Raw genomic sequence first — 22788 nt, 5'->3', positions numbered from 1 at the left:
TTATCAACTGTCTTTGAAGAAGAAAGAGGTTTGAAGTATTCTGCTCAATTGTACCTACATAAGATGGATATATTGTGTGACAACATACAATAAAGAAATATTATTTTTATGAAAGGAAAATGCTAACAGAATATACCATTATAAGAACATTCCTTTATCCTATTTTCACTGAAAATGGTATAGTTCAGAGAATTCATTAAGTTCTCTGTTTTCTATTAATAGCCGGGCAATTATCACATAGTTCTTTACATGGTCAAGTTAACATCCAGATGCTGGACCTTGCACTGGTGTGATACAGATCTCTGAGGACGTGATCGGAAAGCACAGCGAGACGAAATGAGATACTGCATGTGGAAGAAGCTCCTCAGAGAGAAAGCATCGCACTGGTGAAAAGGTCAGGTTTCAAATTTAACAGGTAAACAGCCACGATATTAGACTCAGTTATGAGGCACATGTATAGGTCTAGACACTTTTTATTAGACAGGTTTAAAATGTTAAGAGCCATAGTTTTTTATATTTTATGCACTGGTATTTCTTTTACAATTGTATGTCTATTATATCTTCTGTCATTTAAAAGAAAATATATAGGCAAAAAAATATATAGGTAAAAAAGGGAATTTGTTTTGTCACCAGATTATAACTTTTTTGAGTCTATGGTGCTTTTATGCAGAAATAGACAGAAATGGGCAGTTCAGGACATCTGAGTAAAGGTCTCCTTTCAGAGAAGAACAATCACAAACTGCACATTTCCTGGCTTGACAAGTGTTTATCTATTTTCCCCATTGATGTATTGTGTTGTATACCACTTAACGCAGAAGGGTTTTAGTATTCATCAACACATATTGAAACTCTTAAATCAAACAGAATTGCAGGGAGGTGTTTGAGTGGATAGACAAACTGCATACCCTAAATGTACACTCAATTTATCACAGCAGTTCATTATTAGAGAGGAGCATCACTTGTATTCTGCACTTTTTGGGGGAAAACATAATGAGGGTGCTCATCATTTTCATTTTGGTCATTGTTTTCACATTTTAAATCACAAAGAAATAACCCATTAATGCTAATCAGGAGAGCACTAACAATCATTCTTCTAGAGCAATTGTTACTGAAGAGGGAAAGCAGGCTCTGCTCCATTAAAAAAAGTAATGCATCACTGAGTGTGTGGTGACATAGTCACACTGAAATATGTTGTTTGTATTTCAGCGTTGCCTGACAGTTGTAATGTAAACCAGAATGTGTGCCAAAAATATATCTGCGATCAAAGGTGACTGCCATCACTTCAAAACACAACATGAACTGTTATTTATCCAAATGCTTAAATAATTTATATCTACCTTTCCCGGCCAACCAACCTTTTGTGGTTGTGAAAATAATAACTCTCTCTTCTCGGAAACAAAGGTGGAAATAGCATAGTGCTGTTTAAATATCACAACACTACTTAGGGAGGAGGCTGGTCGCTGGTTGGGTGTATTAAAGGTCTCCTATTATGCTATTTTTAGGCATATCTTATGGGTCTCAGATATATAAAAAACATGTCTATGATGTGTTTTGCTCAAAATACCAAACAGATCATGCATTTTAGACATCCCTCATATCCATCTATTTCAGCCCTGTTAGAGAATGGCTGATCTGGGTCCTTAGCTTGAAGAAAAGAGGAGGGGGAGCTTGTGCCTGCTCAGAATTCTACCAAGATACTCATGCTCCCGTGATTAAACGCCATCGTGTTCCAAACCACGTCAAGGATTATTTCTGAAACAGTATGGAGCTCAAATGCTTTTTCTCTTGCGGGTTTATCACAAGGTGAGTTTTTTTTTTTATTTCCTGCTTTTTTAAACATACTCTCTCCAGTACAGGATAGCTCTGAGTGTTAGCGATGCTTGCTAATGTAAACAAAGACCACATTACATCCAAAACACTTGGGCATTGTTTCTGAGAGCAACGTTTCTGATAGCAACGTTTCTGATAGCGCCGTGGGTCCACATTTCCAATATTACGTCATATCAGACGCAAATCTGGATCAGCTCCGTTGTACCCCCGTTTTTAGAGATGTGGGTACGGAGGAAAAGAGAGAGGGTTTTGTTTTCTGACACTTTGTGAGTTCCCTGACACACCGGGGACACATATTTATGTATAAAAGACATCAAAAGTGAATTTTGCATGATAGGTTCCCTTTAAGTGACTGACCACACCAGAAACCCTGGCTTGCATGTTGAATCTTTATCACTTGTCAACCTTAACCAGCTTATCTTTACACCTTATCCACAGAGGCTGAATACTGGATCATTTGAAAACGCACCGACAAAGGCCTGCCTGTCACATTTTAAAATCAGCTTTACCGATTTTGGCTTTGGCTATACAAAACAGTAATGCAAACAATCTAGCATCCACTGCCATTTGGACTCTTGATCACTTTTAAAAATAAATCACTGAATTTATCTTTCTGCTTATGTAATTGGGATAAGACCCTCATGCAGAGTGTTGTTTCCTGACAAAAAGTATATTGATTTGCATTCCTAAGCCCCTATTTCCACCTGTGCAGTTGAGATATAAGGGACTATTTATTTTTCCTTTTTTCTCTTTATAAGGAGGCGAGGGCATTCTGTTAGACATGAGTCATTTCCTCATGTTTTCTGTCCATTTTATTCAACACAATAAATTACCTGCAGCTCAATAATATTGCATCTGATTTTTTCTATGACATGAATTGTATATTTAAAAATGATTTGAGAAGAAGTAAGTGAACAAAATATTATTGTGGTTTCTTCAGTAGATTACATTTAGCGTCCCCAGACAACCCTTTGCAGTCTGGAGTCCTTGAATGTTAGATAAACTGGGATGAGAGTTGAAATGAATGATTTGACATTTCAGTATGCCACTGTGGATAAGAATAGACTGTGGTTTTGAGAAATAAACTTTGTAATGCTAGGTAAGGCCAATAATAAAATGTATATTATAAGGTCAGGAAAGTATTTTGTTTTTGATAAATAGTAATGTCTATAATTACATGTTGGGATACAGTCATGAACAATATATGTGCCTCCATATTACCACCCTGGCCCCCACAACGCTATTCCCTGCTTGGCTGCATACATGGCACACTAAATTCCTGCTAGTCACTGAATTCACAGATGTAAAGTGGGATGTTAGGGAGACTGGCTCCAGTTGACCAGAATGCATTGCAGTCTGCTCTTCTATAAAATACAGACCACGCAGTTGCATTTTCTGGCCACTTAATCTGCCACAGACTTTAGTTCAATTTAGCCCATGCACATTTGAGAAAGCTGAATTTATGGCATTAAGGGTAGAAATATTGTTGGTTATGTTTAATTTTGTTAAATTTACAAGTTTGTGGTTGGATATAATTGTTCACACCAAAGTCCTCATTAAAGTGCTTATTCAATGGCAGCTGCACTTGCATATATTGTATAACAGGGCTGATTGGTTCTTCACACCTTTTGTATTATGTTATATTTACCCACAAAACAAGGCCTTTTAGAATAAGGTATACTATGCTGGGTGTCACCCCCCTTCTGAGTTTTTGACGACTGAAAGAGGCTTAGCCTACATAATTTCAATTTGTTCGTACCTTGCCCATGATTTATCTATCTTGAGGAAATGTTCAGGGTACAGCCACAGGCAACATGTCTGGGGCTGCATATGTTTATTCTATAGAGGCTGCCTCCAACTCACTTCATTTTCTGACAGGAGGGACTGTTCTCGCTTGACTGAACACGACATTTTGGATGGCAGGTGTGATGGGTCCGGGTGACAAAGCTCATGATCCGGTCAGTCCGGTGTGTCGGCTGTCTTTCACCGGGTTGCTGCAGCACGTTGGATGGATGAGAAATTGCGTGGCTGTGATTGGCCAGGCACTCGGCTCCCAGCGGGTGAATAGGCTCCCATACTAGTCATTACTGTTGCTCCGCTTCACAAGCCCATGAACACCACTGGGCTCAGTGTCCGCCTCTCCTCGGACTTAGATTTCATATAACATTATCCAAAGCGGCGGATCGCACCATGGATGCTACTATTATTCAGATAATATTCGGGGAGCTAGGGGACCTTAATTGTAGTTTAGTAGATGCTCTCCAAGACACTTTTTTGGGGAACGCTTCATTGTCCTTGCTGAGCACTGATGGTAAGATGGAATTTCTTCCCGTTTTTTTGTCAATTATTCAGAGGTCTTGGATACCGGAAAGTATTTAAGCTTCCGCGTTTTTTTATTCTACTTTATTTCCCCCCTAAGGTTTTTTTTGCAATGCCACAACCGATGAGATTGGAACATGCTGGCCACGGAGCAGCACCGGGAGGATTGTGGAGAGACCATGCCCTGAGTACATCAACGGGGTGAAGTACAACACAACCAGTAAGACATTAATCCGTGATGGCAAAAGTTATTTATATCGATAAAACATTTTTTGTTTTTGTTGCACGTACATGATATTGCATTAAAAATCCTCCCATATGTGCTGGATGTAAAAGTAAAATCAAAAAATGCAATGTCTGCTCCTATAAGCAAACACACTCAGCATACAAACTCTGTGTGTTATGCACTGTATGATGTTGCATGTGAAATTGGGTCGAGAGCAGTGGTGAGTGAGTGACAGTGAATCTCAATAATGATCATTACACCTTGAGTCACTGCAACAGCTGCATCACATGAGCATGTGTGCTGTTTGCTTAGGAAGAATATATCTAAAAGCCCTTGAAAATCATTCAAATGTGACGTGATTACATTTATAATTCTCTAATTTGATCGTTTCATCAGATTGTGTACCATGCCAAACTTGCTCTTGTGATCATTCTATAGCAGTTTGCAGTTGAGTTTGAGAACATTTATATTTTCAAAATACTGTGAAAAATGAATTTTCAGTATTTATCAATAAACTGACACAGAAGAGAAAATTAAATTAAATTAAACCTTCGCAGGCTGTTATGGAAGACAGATCGAGTTGACCAGAATGCATTGCATCTGCTCATATAGGATTGTCGGCTATTGGCAGCTTCATTTTCTGGCCACTTAATCTTCCACAGAGTTCACAAGGTCCTTGGTGGACACATATGTGTGGCATTAAAACGTACCCATGACCACACCTGTCACCATCGAGCCATCAGCCTATTTGTTGTGATTGTGACCAGATGGAAATCCAATGGTGTGTTCAAATGAATGTGTAGTTTCTGGTTTGAAGTCAACACGCAGCTGATGTCAGCTTCACCTCCACATTAAGTCTTGACACCAAGTTGCAGCCAAAGTCACTGGAACTATATACAAAGACCATTTTGAATTTTAAACAATAAGCTTAAGAGAGGTTTTATTATCAGCTGGCTTGAAAGACTCAGCAATTCTAAACCCAGTCTGTTTCAGCCAACAGTTTCACCAAGTGCTGAGAACATATCACAACTCTCCATGTCACCAGCAGTATCACGTTATGTAACTTGTGTTTTAATCATGAGAGTGATGAACTGAATTGACACATTCAGAGAATTAAATTGCAGCTTTAATTTCAGTAAATAACATCCACGCACGCACGCACGCACGCACGCACGCACACCTTGTTGTATGCCCACCTCTTACTGCATTGATTCTCCCTTTGCTCTGCTGCTGTTTCTACATATTGTTTGGCGTGTGGTGGTTAATTTCCCTTGGTGTGAAACGTGCAGCCATTTGCCATGACATCATGTGCCAACACCTGCTCTGATGTATACCTTCATTAGTTGAACCCCCGAGGATCGATGTGAATTCATATTTTGTACAGGCTGAGGATATATTGTGGCAAATTTGCAGTTGTTAAAAATGTTGGTCAAATGTATCTCACCATCAAACAATGGGCCTGTCAAATGCAACATAATGGCATTTTTGTTTGCTGGAGGTGATGACATAATTAGCTCCTGCTATTTGAAATGGATTTGATCAAAGAGTATAAGAATGAAAGAAAAACCGAGCTCTTTTATGGAAATAAAGTCACATTGTTGCACAGATTGCAGCTCTGAGGTGGAATGACGCAGGTGACAGATGTTTTTGTTCCTTTGTGTCAGGCCCACGAGTAAAGTAATTATTATTATTAAAAGTGTCAACTTACTTTTACCACATTTGGACTGTGAACTGAGAACACATTTTATTTTGCTTGTCCATTAGAGCTCTCAATGTCATTGCGTTTTCCATGGACCACTATGGAAGTGGTTTCAGACAGGGAACAAAGTGATTTCACAGTTTGTCCACTTTGCAGACAATCAGACATAAGTATTTTACAGCTTGTTTCACACACCGACAGCAGTGTTGGGACTTTCAGCTGTCCAACTGTAGCGGAAGATTATAGACTTTTGCTACATGTTTTTCTGTGTCAGAGCCACTGAGGCAGGCTTGATCGGTTTAGCTGTGTGGGATCGATTGTCTTATATTAAAAACACAGGAATCTCACAGGATTTTTAAGAAGCTGTTGAGAATTTAGTCAATGGAGCTGTTTAATGAACTTTTTATCGAGCGAGCATTAGAGTCTCTATAGATTATGGCAGCGATGCATACAGGTCTTTATGGGAGTTTGATGGGATTGCAGTGTTTGAAACATTGTATGCCTTCCTTACTGCATGTGTTGTGCTAATGTGTCTTAGGCACTTACAGTAGTGGAAGGGAGGTTTAAAGAGGAGTCTGAGTTACTGGAATAGTTAAACATTTTGGGAAATAGATGTATTCACCTAGTTCAAAACAGATGGCCATACATCCTGCAAACAGCTGTTTGGAATAACCACACATCATTTAATTCCATATTTCGGATCAAAGTGGACCTTTAAACATTATTCTCCACTATTGTTAGGCACAGTTTGCGCTGTTCTGGGCTGTATTGTATTCTGCGTTAATGGAGCTTAAACTTACGACTGTAAGGGCGACCAGTTTGTTAATCACATTGAACTGAAAGATATGAAAAAGAAAACCGCAATCTTTGAATCGTATTGCATACAATTATTTCAAGTTACAATGTGTTATTTATTATCAATTTAGATAATCATCTTTTCATTTAATTCCCTTATATCTCAATATGTAAGTTTTATATGTTCATTTAAACATGATATGAATGAATAGATAGACTTTCAAGTTCATATTTAACCATCTCCTGAGCAAAAAGGAGCATATTTGATTAAAGTCCCCAGCTAGAATTGTCCATGTTATATTTCAAGGACATCCAGTCTGCTTCACTGTATTAGTGTGAATGTATAAGTGGGATAGTATTAGCGTTTACAAAACTCTTTCATGCAAAATACTTAAGTCACAGTATGCTGCATGGTTTTACAACAAAGTGACATGGGCGCTGAGACTATGGAAGCCAGTGTTTTGATTCTGATGTGTCACATTAGCAGCACAATTTTCAGCCACTGACACATTAAAATTAATAAATCTCGAAATAGGTCAGACCAAAAATAGAAGTGTGGCCTGAAATCACATGGGCAGGTTTTAATAGAGGGTTGCAATTAAACACAGAGTCTAAAATCAGATACATAATCTGATGTAAAGCAATAGCACACTGTTTTGCGGGCAAAGAAAGCCTGAGTGGCGTGTGTGGACAGAGTCTAATTTTGGCCACATAGAGTATCTGACCAAAGGGACTAACAATAGACTCTTTTCCATTTCTTGGAGTGTCTCACAACTAAACATTTAATGGGCCTGCATATTTGAAAGGCATGACCCAGGGTGTACTATGTTATATTCTAAGAAAAGCCACTACTGTATGCGTTGTACTCCCAGTTGTTGAACACTGGAGAATATAAATGCTATCTTGTGTGTAACCTTGTAGGTTTTCCGGAGCACATGAAAATGAATGACTGAGGTAGTCTAATGTCAGCAAAATGTTCCAATTCTCTTACAAAAGCCGTACATTTCACAGACTACAGGCCCCTTCAGGTAAGGGGCTGTAAATCCGTGTCCACTTCTTCAAGCATATTTAAATATTAATATCAGTGCAGAGTGGCTTAAGAGGTTTATGCATTTTTAAACCTTTTTTTGGCGCATTTATTCAGTTCTCTGGTTTACATGACATGCACATCACCACAGTCTAGGTTGAGTTGTTTGAGTTAAGGTCATTCGCTGTCTTTGCTTTGTCACTTCTGTGTGATGTGTTTTCCGTCAAGCCTCAGGCAAGACAAGATGTTCACAGCAGCAAAGATGAACAATATCAACAGCAACGTGTCAGTTTTTCTAATGCAAGTCATATCTTGGTGACCCATGTGCTTTTTCTGTTCAGATTATTCAGTGAATCACGCTTCTCCCTGTGTTTCTCCAGTCATCGTTACAGAGGAGACATCCTGTCAGCACACAGTGTACCTATAGTCAACAGCTTTAAGTCAGAATCGCTGTTTCTACAATAGAACTTTATTGATTCTCTTATCAGGATTAATAAAGTCCAGGACATATCAGCGCCGTGGCGGGTATCAGGTTCAGAGTCAGGAGCAGAGCTGCTGCAGCGTGGTTTGTCTCGGATGCAACTCGATGCTTTTCTTTTAAAATAGAGATGAGTTGGTGCAACATTACCTCATCTTTCGGAGGCTAACATAATACTGAAATTGAGCAGTGACTACACAAAGGCCAGCGTCATGAACAAACAAGAAAATTGCAGCTTTTTCAATGTTCTCCGTGATGATTTGTGCATTTTTGTTGATTTCTGTCATTATGAGTGAGATCAAAAAACCTAGATTGTATTTTCCAAAGAAGTTGTACAAGTTGCAGTTATTTAGATTCTCCATTTCAAAGATTAATCTCCTCACAAAATGTGAGTCGCTGACATTTGAGAACAGACCTGCAAGCTGTTTTGGTTCTTTGGAGGACAGAGAAACATTTTCCTTTGCATGCAGAGAGCACCTCTGGCTGCTACAATTTGTGCTACTTTTCCTCTCCCTGTGATTGCACCAGAATCATCTTAAAGTACTTCCCCTGCTGTGAATGTACACCTCTTTGAAACCTTTGATCCACTTCTCCATGGCTGGACTGTGTAAGAAGTTAGTCAGTCAGCAAATTCGGGTCAGCATGTGTGGAGCAAACAATTGACCAGCCATACCCACAGAGTTGCTATAGGGGCCCAATCAGCAACAAGCACCACACACAGACATTTCATTTACTGTATATATCCACAGGAAGGATACAACAGAGCGTGATTTAGATGATAATGGTTCTTATTGCAGTGACCTGCTCTAAAAGGCTTGGATAAAGTGCTTACAAAATGTGACAACATTCGCTTTAGCTGTTTAATTATTTAATTATGGTCTCATTATCCAGACACGCTATCCTCTATGTTTGGCTTGTTAGTTACCCTCCGGGCCACTGACTTGTAGCACACTTTCTGATAATTATTTCTCACCAACTGACTTTAATGCAGCTGTGAGTTTTAACAGGAAACACATGGAAAAGTTTCAATCTATGACGTACAATTATAGTTATTCCTAATGTGTCATGAGGGCATAAAGAGAAATAGGAAAGCTTAAAAGACCCAGCTGTGTGTAGAGTTTCACCCAAAAGCTTTTCCTCAGGCTCTGTCGGCCTGTCTGATTCAGTAATCATCACTCATAAGAGAGATTAAGTGCAATTGGTGATGTGCTGTGAAGCTGATATGTTTAACCAAACTTCTACCTTTCAACCATCTTTCCATTAATCATTCAACAGAAGATTAATAAGCAACAATTTGGAAATTCGAGGATTGATTGATAGAAATGTTGATATTGCAGCATGGCTTGATGCTGGTTTGTTAACTATTTTCATTCTATCTCAACCAAGATGATGTCTACTGATGAGCATTACAGCTGTACACAAAATGTACATAGGTGTGTTTTTTGTGTTTTCTTTATCTGTTTTGAAATTGAGATATAAAGAGACATTGGTTTGGTTATAAGGATATAAAAGATATTGTCTATTTTTTGTTTCTGTAACACTAAACTTGGGAATTATCTTAATTCAACAATAAACCGCCTTAAGTAATTATTCTGAATAAAAGACCTTGGACTATGCATCAGGCCCCTGACATGTTATCCAGCTGTATGCTTAAACTTAATTTTATGAAATGAACCCCACAACCTTTGAAATGATCAGGAAAACCGAAGAAGATCTACAGAAGAATAATAACAGTTTTCTGCTGTACTCAACAGGGAAAAAAATGTTTTCTTTTCAGTCAATTATCTTATTCTTGAAACTAATGACACGATTACACATCTGAGTAATGCTGGGTCAATTCTAAAAGAGCAATTCCAGATGGCCACACAATCCATCAATGGTTTACCAGACGGGTATTCACCAATAGTGGCAATACTCCCCAGAGTAGCAAATAAAAGAACCTGCGTCATGTATTTTCATCATGCTCCTTCTTTATTGTTTATGAATTTCTATGAACCCTTTCAAGTGTACCGAGAGTGCCAATCAGAGTTTCCTTCCTTCGCTCTTAGGGCAATTATTCAGGCCCATCTCTATAGTTCCCACTCCTTTATAAAATATAAATCAACACGATAGTCTGTGACAAACCACCAGGCCAAAATAAGTGTTTGTTTTTGCAGTTTCTTTTATTGATGTCTCAATCAAGAAGCTGATTTGAATTGACAGGGGTTCGCAGGGGTTTATTTGTCGAACACATTTAACCCCTTTGTCAATAAGTACACAATTCAATAATCCCCAATCATGTTTTCCATCCTGCTGAATGAAAGGCTGCCAGAGAGATTGAGGTTAACGCTTTTACAAACATGCATACACGCTGACGTAGACAGTTTTAAAATCCTCATTTTTTGGTGGTTGTTAGGCATAAAACTAAAAGACTAAAACAAAAAAAAACTTAAACAGAGAGGAAATGCACAATCATATCAAATAATTACTACCATAAAATATGTTAAATAAATCTGTATTATCCTTTCTAGATCTAGAACAAATTATTTATGCCATTGTTTCATTCTTTCCTGGTTCCTGTTCTCCGCTATCTGCTGTGACGGAGCTCCAGGTGATACAAAGTGTCTCACCGCTAAACTGCTAACTGCTAAAATTATTTTTGAGATCACTTTTTCTCACAGTGTCTTCTTGCTGTCCAGAAATTAAAACTAAGCTTGGTTACTTTTGCTGTCAGCTTCCACTCAAATCGTTTTCCCTTAGCCATGCAAACACGCAAAGTCACTGGACATCTTAATCAAGCTGTAAACATTATGTTTCATAAGCATTTTGTTTTGTAACCATTGCTTCATGCAGTTGTAATGCCTTTATTGTTATTCTCTGTAACGTTTAAATGTATTTCAGTTTAATTAGGATGTATTCATCAATGTTTTTCAGTGCAGCACATACGTGTGCTAATGGAACACCCCAAGTAATTAAATATGCTTCTTAGCCATTATAAACATCACTCCAGCACAGCAATCAAGAGGTAATGGCATGCAGAGTGCTTTTTAAACTAGTCTTTTACCACTGACGCATGGAATCTACAGATTGTAATGGAGCCGTCAGTTATTAACATCTTCTATGCTAGGATGCTTTTTTTGTACTTGACTCCATTTGCAAATATTGTGGAAAGTAATTACCCTAATATGTTTCCAAGTACATTATTTTAAACAGAGGTGGGGGTATTATGAGTTATCTCAAAGCTGTGTTTAGGGTAGCAAAATGAAGCCAGGCTTTTGCAGGTGTCTCATTGAGACAACATCTGCTATTTAGGACACTTGAAACAACAAGGGAGGATTGTTCTATGATAAGAATGTGTGTGATTGCGCTTTTTGGTTGCCAGCTGGTTTCACTTTGTGGCTGTTCTAGCAGTTTCTCTTGTTCTGCTTGATAATTTATTCACAACTTAAGTGACAACAATTCCAGATCAAAAGCCTACAATTTATGTTTGAGGGTAATACATAAAAGCTGATTGTTCCCCCTGGCATCTTGGCCTTTTAAAAACTGCAGATGGGAAACTGAAGAGCTGAAGTCAGGAACCATCCATCTCGGAGCTTGAAGCATTTTGTCAAGAGCTTTCTTTTTGTTTACAATTGGACCGCTTCCGATTTTGTGTAAATTAATTAGCCTTTATTTCTTCTTGTCATAAAGCTCTCCCTCTCTCCTTTCATTTTTTCTGACTTTATGTAATCTCAGTCACTATTGGAAATGATGGCTCATACATTTTATGAATAGTTATTACCCACTGCTGTTGGAATGAATGACAAGAGAGAGACAAAAGCAACAAGGGGAAATTAAGCAAGGAAATTACATTTTCATCCAAAATCAGTAATGGCAAAAAAAAACATATTTCCCAAGCCACTTAAATGTACCCAGTGATAATGGTCTGTTTAATCATTCTATTTTACTTTCAGCTTAAGACTTTGTATTATATTTGCTGCTAAGTGGCTAAGTTAGAGACAGACATCATGCTGTTTGTCACTTTAGAGGTGGTAGCAGCAGGTTGGTCTGGCAAGCAGCCAAAAACCTGGTGCAGCATTAGCAGAGACACATCTCAAACTGCCACCTCGAATCTCATCGCAGGAGGAAGAGCGTACCACAGAGGCTCACAGTCACTCTGAGGAAAAAGTAAAACAACAGTGGGATTTCTTCTCTGGCAGGTTCCTTTCTCCCTTATCGGTTTGGCTCCTGTACAAATATTGACTTTCCTGTTATCCAACAAAAATGTTAAGCCCCGGCCACACGAGGACGATAACGGTCGTATCTGCTACAGTTCACTATCAGATAGACGGTTCAGCCACACGAGGCCGACATGGAAACGCAGAAAACGATAACGGGTCCCTAGGTGGGTAGATCTGCAAACGAAACGCCCTGGGGGGCAAAGGTTATGGCTAGAAAGGATCCGTCTTGTGTAAAACTCCCGTGAGAGTTTGCAAGTCAGGTGGCTGAATGTTTACGTTTGGCAGGCAGCCTTTCAGTTACGATCGTTAACATCAGTGGGCCCCAGCAAATGATGGTGAGAAGCTAAACTATCTATTAATTATGTCAATTACAGGGAGTGTGATTGTTGAAATAGCGTGTTAGCGGTCTTGCTGTTCAAAGAAGAATGACAACACTGTAGATCACCAACACTATGGTTTATTTTTTATTCACAGGCAAGTCAACGTTGTTTCAGTAAAAGTCCCAAGATAGCTCCTGGTGCAATAAAATGTTCCCTTTCAGTGTTTTACTATTATGTCTGATGTTTCTCTATTAATATTGCTGCTGCATTAATGTGTTGCATGTTACTGCTGTAGATGTGTTTCCGAGCCGCTCCGATTACAACGAGAGTTACAACCATGGCCGTATCCACAATTGATAATTTTTTTCGAGCTGTGTATACAAAACTTGTGAAACTGCACTAAACGGGGTTCTTTGTAGTACTTCCATTTACTGACGATGGGGGCGCTGCATAACTACATCGCCTCGATTAAAGCAAACATAAGAAGACGACATGTATCAACAAACCACCGCAGCCCGGACTTGTATCGGAGCAGCGAAGGAGTGATGAGATATCTAGAGATCTGAGTCCAGTGGGCTGCTTGTGTTTCTGTTCATCAAGACATCATTGAGATCTATGATCTCAATGGGACCAATCTGGATAAATAAAGGTTTGAAATCATATGACCAGCAGATCCTGTGTGAACGCACTACGTTAGTCAGTGGACGTCCGACAACATGCACACTAACTTATATTGCAGCTATTGGCTATACTTTGGTTTAAATTGGTATTTAGGAAATCCTGGATACGGCCCTGGTTACAACGAGAACGTGACGTCAAATTTACACAAGACGGATCCTTTCTAGCCATAACCGGGGGCAAACGGTAGTGATGGCAGTTTGACACTGAAGCTTCGAACGGAGCTTCAACCCTGGACTTCCTATTCAATATTTGTGCTTCGAAGCTTCAATTCACGTGACATGTGACGTCCGAACCAGCAATAATAATAATAATAATAATGGATTACATTTTTTAATTAGAGCGCTTTTACAGGTGCTCACAGCGCTTTACAATTACATATTACACATATTAGACATGTAAATATCAATACTGTGGATATTACCCACAGGAGCAAATGCGGGTAGAGTGTCTTGCCCAAGGACACAACGGCCTGACGGCCGAGCCGGGTTTCGACCTGTAGTTCACCAACGCCCCTTGATCTGATGATCAACGCTCTGCACACTGCGCCAAAACCACCCCAAAGCAACTGCTTCATTTCCTGAATGAATCAACTCACTGGTTTGCCGTCCAATCAGGTGATTCAATGCACTGCCTCGTCTCTATTCTGACAGGTGACAGGTTGAAACGGTTTCAAATTTGAGCGCTTCAACACTTTATAACCGCTCTAAAAAAAATATGTCCGACACAATTGTGCAAGTGGTTCGATCAGGGTTCGATGCTTCATTCAAAGCTTCATTTTGCCATCACTAGCAAACGGCTCTGTGTTTACGATCATTTCCTGATAACGATGATGCAATAGCCCCGCCTCTCCCCACCTCTCCTGCTCAGAGGTCTGAGGTTACGTACTGTAACCCAGCTTCTATGAGTATAGGCGCAGCCCTCTAAGGCTATCGCTATTGGGTAATCCCACTTCCGTATAAATAGGAAGATGGCCCGTCCAACTGCTCCCACACAAACAGCTTTTCTTCAGCTATTCGCGGAGCCAGTGGGGCCCGAACCTTAGAGGGCTGCGCCTATACTCATAGAAGCTGGGTTACAGTACGTAACCTCAGTTATATTTCGTATGAGGCTTCGCCCTCTAAGGCTATCGCTATTGGGTTAAGGGCGAAGCAGGATGTAGTCCACGCCCCACTGGTCCGTCCGTAACCAGAAGCACAAAAACCCATCTACTCAATTAATAACCCATGCGAAAAAGAAGGAGCATCACAGTCCCTGGAAATATAGCATTATTCCAAATGAATATTCTCTTTAAGGGAATGAAGGTGAATACCCATCGTTTAAAAAAAGTAGAGATAAACAAATCCCACTTGTTAAACCTATGCAAAAGGGGCAGCTCTCTGAATGCCGATAGGCAGGAGAGAGGGCACGCCGTTTAGTCCCTGACATTCCTCAATCTGACAGAACAGCAGTACTGAATGTGTAAGAGAGGAATGGGAGACATCCCTCAAATAAAAACGAATAAAAGAACAGGGGGAAGACCAAGATGCAGCATTGCAAATGTCTCCCACTGTCATTCCTCCATGCAACGCCATAGAGGTTGAAATTCCTCTGGTGCTGTGCGCTTTGATGTTTTCTGGGGGATCCACCCCAGAGGAAACATACGCCTGTGACACAGCCTCACACAACCAGTGTGACAGCCGCTGTGCAGACAGAGGCTGCCCTATTGAGTGCTCTCTGTAATGCACAAACAGGCGCTGAGACTTGCGCAACGTGGCTGTGCGTGCAATATAACATGACAGCGCACGTACGGGACAGAGGAGATGAGATGTGGCTTCCTCCTCTGATGTGTGAGGAGGGAAGAAACCATCCGAAGTGATCCCTCTCGATTTAAAAGAGCTTGTGATCACCTTTGGCATAAAAGCCGGTTTAAGGCGCAAAACAGCTGAACTGCCATCTCCTTGGATCCGGAGACATGACGGAGCCACAGAGAGAGCAGACATATCACTCACCCTTTAGCTGATGTGAGAGCCAAGAGCAGAGCTACTTTGGCTGACAAGAACTTCAGGGGGACCTGATCTAAAGGTTCAAATGGAGCTTTACTCAGTGCGAGTAACACTAAGCCAAAAACCCATTGAGGCGCTAAAGCGCGTGACACAGGTCTGAGTCTCTGTGCTCCCCGTAGAAAACGTTTTGTCAGAGGGTGACTAAACACCGTGCTGACACCAAACCTACGTGGCAAGATGAAATGGCAGCAGCATATGTGTTTACCGTGCTATAAGCCAATTCCTGTCCAGCAACAGCTGGAGGAACGACAGCACGAGGCAGGGGGGCCAACGGGGTCCAGGCTTCTCCCTGCACACCACACGGAGCGCTGTCCATTTGGCTGTGTAGGATGTGTGTTCAGCAGCTGCGCTGATCGAACACCTCCCTGGCGATTTATGTAGGCCGCCGCTGCTTTGTTGTCTGTTTGAATCAATGTTGATTGTACAGCAACGGGACGAAGTGCTGGAGCACTTTCCATACGGAGAGTAATTCCAGCACGTTTATATGGAGAGACATGTGACCCGGCCACTGTCCCCCCACTGCCTGCGACATGCACGTTCCTCAGCCTGCGAGAGATGCGTCTGTGAACACTGCGGTGTGTGACGTCACTCTGCTCAGGGGCACCCCCACTGACGTGGAGATTTTTCCAGTCCAAATCCAAAACCACGGAAGGAGGAATGTACACCATGTGTCTCCTCTGACGCACGGGGTCGATGCACAGGCGAATAAACCACCTGGACTCTCCTCACTATGAAGGAGACCCAGGGGGATCACCACGTGACCAGCTGATATCATGTCTAACAGCTGCATCACGGAGAGGGCTGTCACCGCCCCGTGGGGTGTGACGCGCCGGAGGAGAGCTGTCACTTTCTCCCCTCTCCGCTGAGAGTCGCGCTCTCATGCGGGCTGAGTTCAATTCCACTCCCAGTTAAAAAGATAACCTGGGAGGGACGAGGACAGCTCTTCTTCCAGTTGATAATGAAACCCAGGTTTGACGGATGAGATACGAGCTGTATCGTCTGTAAACCGCTTCCTCCCTCCCTGGAGCGAGCCAGCCACAGCCGGTCGTCCAGGTAAAATAACACTCTCATCCCCATTCTGAGTAGCTGCTCCCACCGGCTCCACCCACTTTGAAAAAGTGCGTGGAGCCAGGAATGAGAAACACAGGAAATTCTGTGTTTCGGGATGATGGTTACGTGGAGGACTTCATCCTTCAGGACTATGGATGTGCACCTCCCTGGTGAACACACTCCAGCACCTGTTTGATCGTCAGCATGGGAAAAGGCCATTCCCTTGTTGGACACTGACAGATCGAGGATGAGTCTCATTCCCCCCACCCCGTCTCCTTCGGGACCAGAAAATACCGGGAGTAAGAAACCCTGATTTTCTTCCCCATGAGGAACCCTGGAAAAAAGCTTCCTTTTCAACCAGAGTTCCTGCCGCTCTGCACGGAGCGCGAGACACTGTTCCCGGGATGACAGGACTTCCTGTATCCCGTAGAACTGCGGGGGGGAGAGGCGAACTGCAGAGACTACTCTCTGCCCATCCGCCTGCTCATCCATCTGTCCATCAGACACACACGCCGCCACCCTGAGTACCATCCAGTACTCTGATAGCGCCAGGTGTACATTCTCTGGATGTGCTGTGGTTGGCGGCAAACCACGCCAGAGCCCTCCACACGCTGCATTTCACACAGGCTCTCAATATGTCGCCGTTTAGGAGAAGACTCGTAAACTGCGCGTTCACGCTCCACATCACTAAGGGATGAGCGGAGGTGTGTGCAGTGCTGTCCACCCGAGGTGTAAAAATGGCCCTCCGTGGGCTTATTACGACCGTGGGTAGGAGGTACGTCTGAGACAGAGGAAAGATCCGTGCTGCCTAAACCCAAAAAGTTTAAAGGTAGACGGATTGAATAGTAAGCCCTGCTGTTTTATTAACCGATAAGTTAAAACACCCAACCGGCTTAGGCAGCGAGCCATGCTGCCAAGTAACCAATAGGCTATTGGCAGCCGGCTTAACCGGGGAGCCTTGCTGCATATTATATTCCATCTGTCCATTGAACACACGCGCCGCCACTCAGCGCGCCAACCTGCTCTGGATGTGCTGTGGTTGTCATGGTGACGAGCCACGCCAGAGCCCTCCAGACGCTGCACCTCACACAGGCTCTCATTATGTCCACTGTAACACATTTTCCTGTCAAACAACAGTAAAGCGCCGGCAGTCTCTTCACAGATGCCTGCACTTCACTGCCATACCACAGTACTCATACTGTGAAATGATTTTACAGCCTTTCTCATTAACAGTAAAATACCGGCAGCAGAGACGCCAGCAATACACTGAAATTATACAGTATTCATACTGTTGAACAATTTCAGCCTATTACTGTACACAATTTAATAATTCACAGAAACATTCTGGTTATAGGGGGCTGCCAGTAGATTAGTGCCGAAAATCAGCTGAAAAATAACAGTAATTGCTTACAGTGTTAAACCGGACACCGAGGTGCGTTCACGCTCAACACCCCTAAGGGGTGAGCGGAGCTGTGTGCAGTGCTGTCCTCACTGTAATAATGGCACTCGTGGGCTCATTACCGTGTGTAGGAGGTAGGTTTGGGAAAGAGGAGAAAAACTGAGCTGCCTAAAAACCAATAGGTTTTAAAGACAGCCTATTTATGCAGCGAGCCATGCTGCCTATAACCGACAGGTTAGGGGCAGCCGGCTTACCCGGTGGGCCTTGCTGCTTATTATTATTCATCTGTCCATTGAACACACACGTCGCCATTCTGAGTAATATTCTGAGAGCGCGCGACATGCTCTGGATGTGCTGTGGTTGTCATGGTGACGAGCCACGTCAGAGCCCTCGCCGCCGTTGCCCGTGAAGCAACCCAAGAGGGGGCCGGACCGAAAAGCTGCGAGGGGCCCTCCACACGCTGCATCTCACACCGGCTCTCATCCTGTCTCTGTTTAGGAGAAGGCTCGTAAACTGGACATTGAGGCGCGTTCACGCTCAAACCCGCTGAGGGAATGAGCGGAGGTGTGTGCAGTGCTATTCACACAGTGCGTAATAACAGCCCTGGGCTCATTACGGTGTGTAGTAGGCACATCTGGGACAGAGGAAAAAAAACCGTGCTGCCTGCTAACCGACAGGTTAGGAGCATCAGGTTTAAACGTCAAGCCTTGCTGTCTAATAACCGCCCGGTTAAATACAGCTGGCTTGCGCCACGAGCCCTGCTGCCTGCTGACTGACAGGTTACAGCCGGCTCTTGCACCTCCACACGCTGTATTGCACAGCGGCTCTCATCATGTCGCCGTTTAGGAGAAGGCTCGTAAACCGGACATTGAGGCGCGTTCACGCTCAAACCCGCTTGAGGAATGAAAGGTGTGTGGAGGCATATCTGTGACATAGGAAACAAGTCCGTGCTGTCTAATCAACCAACAGGTTTTAAAGACAGCCGGTTTGTGCCGCGAGCCCTGTTGCCTAATAACCGACAGGCTATGAGGCAACCGCTTATGTCATCCGGAGGAGAGCTCTCCTGAACCGGGGGAACTTTCCGATGATCTCCGGGAGTTCCTGGAGAATACCGCCTATACGGCAGAGCCTAGATGGCGGACAGTGTCAGCCCGGCAGCCGAACCCACAGGCTCGGCCGCCGGGCTGACACCGGGCCCCGCCCGGCAGCCGAACCCACAGGCTCGGCCGCCGGGCTGACACCGGGCCCCGCCCGGCAGCCGAACCCACAGGCTCGGCCGCCGGGCTGACACCGGGCCCCGCCCGGCAGCCGAACCCACAGGCTCGGCTGCCGGGCTGACGCCGGGCTGACACCGGGCCCCGCCTTGTCTCCCCCGTCCGGAGGAGAGGGAGGATGGGCCCGGGGAAACCACATAGTGATCCGTGAAGGGAGGGGAAGGAGTCGCCTGACTGCTGCCCGCCACTCGGATCCAATAATCAAGGGCTTGGCCAATCATCCCTGGCCGCAGCCGCGAGAGCGTTCGCTCTCTGCTGTCTGTGGGCCAGAGGAAGACGGACACAATGAGTGCGCGACACCTGGGGATTGAGAGCCGCGTTTGCTTGCTCCAATCCCCGGCAGGACTCACCTGTATCGTCTGTGTAAAGCCGCTTCCTCCCTGGAGCGAGCCAGCCACAGCCGGTCGTAATTCATATGTCGGCTAACCCCGAGCCCCGCCCTCTCTCCCCTGTCCAGAGGAGAGGGAGAATGGGGCCAGGGGGAAATGTTTGCTTTCTAGTAAACAGCTCTGAAAAGAGCTTGTGCCTGTACAGTGCTTCTGCAACGGAGTGCTGAAGAAAAATGGGAGCAGTTGGACGGGCCATCTTCCTATTTATACGGAAGTGAGGCCGGAGGTGGGGCCCAGGTGGGCGTGGATTAAATCTGTCAGTGCTGCACACGTGCAGTGGGATTACCCAATAGCGATAGCCTTAGAGGGCGAAGCCTCATACGAAATAGAACAGCTGCTGGGCTGTCAGAAGAGGGGGAGGAAAAGAGAGGCTCCGTTTTTTATTCTTATATTATTATATACAGTCGTTATTCTTTTTCATTGTTATTGTTGTTATTGTTATTATTATCATCATGCGTCGCTTTCCACCTTCTTCTCCAGTAGGGCTCAGATGAGGGTGTTGCACTTTTCTTTTCCTTATACATGTGATGTTTTGGTGTTGTTTTGTTTCTTTCCGTTAACCGTCAAGTGGGAAATAAGTATTTTTGTGTGTGTTTCTCTTAGTATCCTAAGATACTGTTATGTTTGGCTGTAAATAAAAATATTATTATGTATTTATTTAGTTTTTTTTAGAAAGGGGCAGGTCACATAAGATTTTATTCTTCTCTCTGCTCCTTTTCGCTCAATGGTAGAGTCATGTTTTGTGGAAAATTGTACATTTGGTTTTGCATACCATGAGCGGGACAAATAAAAATGAAATGAAAATGAAATATTCATTTGTTTTAAAGCTCAATAAATAACAAAGAAGACCTTTGTCCAGAAGATTTCAACTTTAACGGACATGTTGCACTGTCCCCTCGTCCCTTGGAAGAGGCGGAGAGGTGGGTGTTTTTCATCTGCTGGTGGACTCACGGAGAGATTTACAGCAGGAGCAAAAGCTTGCTTCGGGGAGAGAGAAAAAGTGCCAGAGCGTCCACAGCGGAGAATAAACAAATGACATCCTGTCTAAACATCAGTCAGGCTTCAGAAAGCAACACAGCACCATCACTGCCACAATGAAAGTGGTGAATGATGTGGCGAGTATTTTAGATAATAAGCAGAGTTGTGCAGCTATATTTATTGACCTTTCCAAAGCGTTTGACACCGTCGATCATCACATTTTAAAGCAGAGGCTAACCAGTATAGGCATGTCCAGCCATGCAGTGGGGTGGTTTGTAAACTACCTCTCTGAAAGGTCCCAATGTGTTCACTTTGATGGACTGTCTTCTGAGTGGTTGAACATTGCAAATGGTGTTCCCCAAGGTTCTGTTTTAGGTCCACTTTTATTCTCCATCTACATCAACAGTTTAGGTAAAATGTGGATGAAGCTACTTTACATTTTTATGCGGATGATACTGTGATGTATTGTGCAGGTCCCTCCATTAAGGAGGCTGGTGTTAAATTACAGGCTGTTTTTAACATTATTCAGACTCAGCTCTCTGAACTAAAGCTTCTTTTAAATGTTGAGAAAACCAAGGTAATGCTCTTTTCTAAAGCTAAAAAGAATCCAGAGCCTGTTTTAGATATTGTAACTGCGCAAGGAATAAAACTTGAAGTGGTTACCTGTTACAAATACCCCAATATGTCAATAACCTGCTTAAAAAGCTGAGGGTTAGGCTAGGTTTCTTGTACAGGAACAAGTCCTGTTTCTCGCTTGAGGCCAGGAAAAGGCTAGTCACTGTGACCTTTTTACCTGTGCTGGATTAGGGTGATTTGATGTATATGAATGCACCTGCCAATTGCCTGGTCAAGTTAGATGCTGCGTATCACAGTGCACTGAGATGTGTGACTAACTGTAAAGCATTAACCCATCACTGTACCCTGTATGCAAGGGCTGGTTTGCTTTCACTAACTGTACGGAGGCTCAGTCACTGGTACATTTTTATATACAAAGCCATGTTAGGGAAACTTCCATCTTATATCTGCTCCCTGATCTCACGGAGAATTGTAAGTGGCTACTGCCTGAGATCGAATGCTGTGGTTTTATTAAATGTGCCAACTGCTAGGTCTGTCTTAGGGAAGACAGCTTTTAGATGCGCAGCTCCTCTGTCTTGGAATAGTCTGCAAATGAAATGGAAACTGAACAATCTGGTGCCACTAAATGTTTTTAAAGCTCGGTTGGATGCTACTCAATCGGAAGCTATTGGTACCTGTTTATGTGGATAATTATGTAAATGATGCTGTATGATGTCCTTTTGTTGTTCTATTTATGTTTTTATGTTTCATGTGGAACTTCTTGAGCAGGTCTCCCTTGAAAAAGAGATTAATGATCTCAATGGGATTTATCTGTATAAATAAAGGTTTGAAATGAAACAGAAGGGCAACCATGGATGTATAATAAGAACTGGATACAGCGTGGGAGGCGGGGCCTCATTCATTCCTATGAGAGTTGCTCATTGGCGCCATGGATGTATAGAGGGCAACCATGGCAACCATGCGTGGGATTTTTCTTCGCTGCTTTTGTGGCAGGACTACACCGCCACTTACAGGCCTGGCATATGTACTACACCGTCTCCAGCGCTTTTGAGCGGTCTCGTGTGAACGGACCGAACGGACACGTTTCTGGTGCCTGTTGCGTGTGGACGGAATACTTTTTTGATAACGGTTGTGGTCCGTTTGCGTTATCGTCCTTGTGTGGCTCCAGCCTTAGTTGTGTTCCAAATATGCATGACGAAAAACATCTACAGTGGGTGTCTAAATGTCAAACTTTATGTCAGTTACATTTTAACAAAATTCACAAAAGTGCATGACAATGAGTGACAGCTTGAGTGTCTCCCTTCTCCCCTTGGGCACTTCCTGTTTATAGCGTGGACGCTAACATTTCACAAAGTGAAAGACGACAAAACAAATACACTAGCTGTTTGTCAAATATGAAGTTGATTTCTCAACTTTTTAATTGTTGTTAAGCTTAATGCAACGACTTAATTTTCCAGGAGAAATTCAAAGGGCATAACTAGATGCATACATAATCCCTGAAAACAA

General features: G+C 42.9%; 1 protein-coding gene across 1 annotated transcript in view; it reads left to right on the top strand.

The window, feature by feature from the left end:
* Positions 1-3951: 3951 nt before the first annotated feature.
* Positions 3952-22788, top strand: part of LOC117461797 (corticotropin-releasing factor receptor 2) — a 48495-nt gene continuing 29658 nt past the window's right edge. The window contains exons 1-2 of the mRNA XM_034103756.1: positions 3952-4141; positions 4250-4369. Coding sequence (XP_033959647.1) covers positions 4021-4141; positions 4250-4369 — 241 coding nt within the window. The 5' untranslated portion in view covers positions 3952-4020. The remainder of the gene's footprint in view (positions 4142-4249; positions 4370-22788) is intronic.

The sequence above is a fragment of the Pseudochaenichthys georgianus genome, chromosome 17, assembly GCF_902827115.2.
Source record: "Pseudochaenichthys georgianus chromosome 17, fPseGeo1.2, whole genome shotgun sequence".
NCBI classification, from domain to species: Eukaryota; Metazoa; Chordata; class Actinopteri; order Perciformes; family Channichthyidae; genus Pseudochaenichthys; species Pseudochaenichthys georgianus.
Note: the sequence above shows the minus strand (reverse complement) of the source record. Positions and strands in the feature narration are given on the sequence as shown.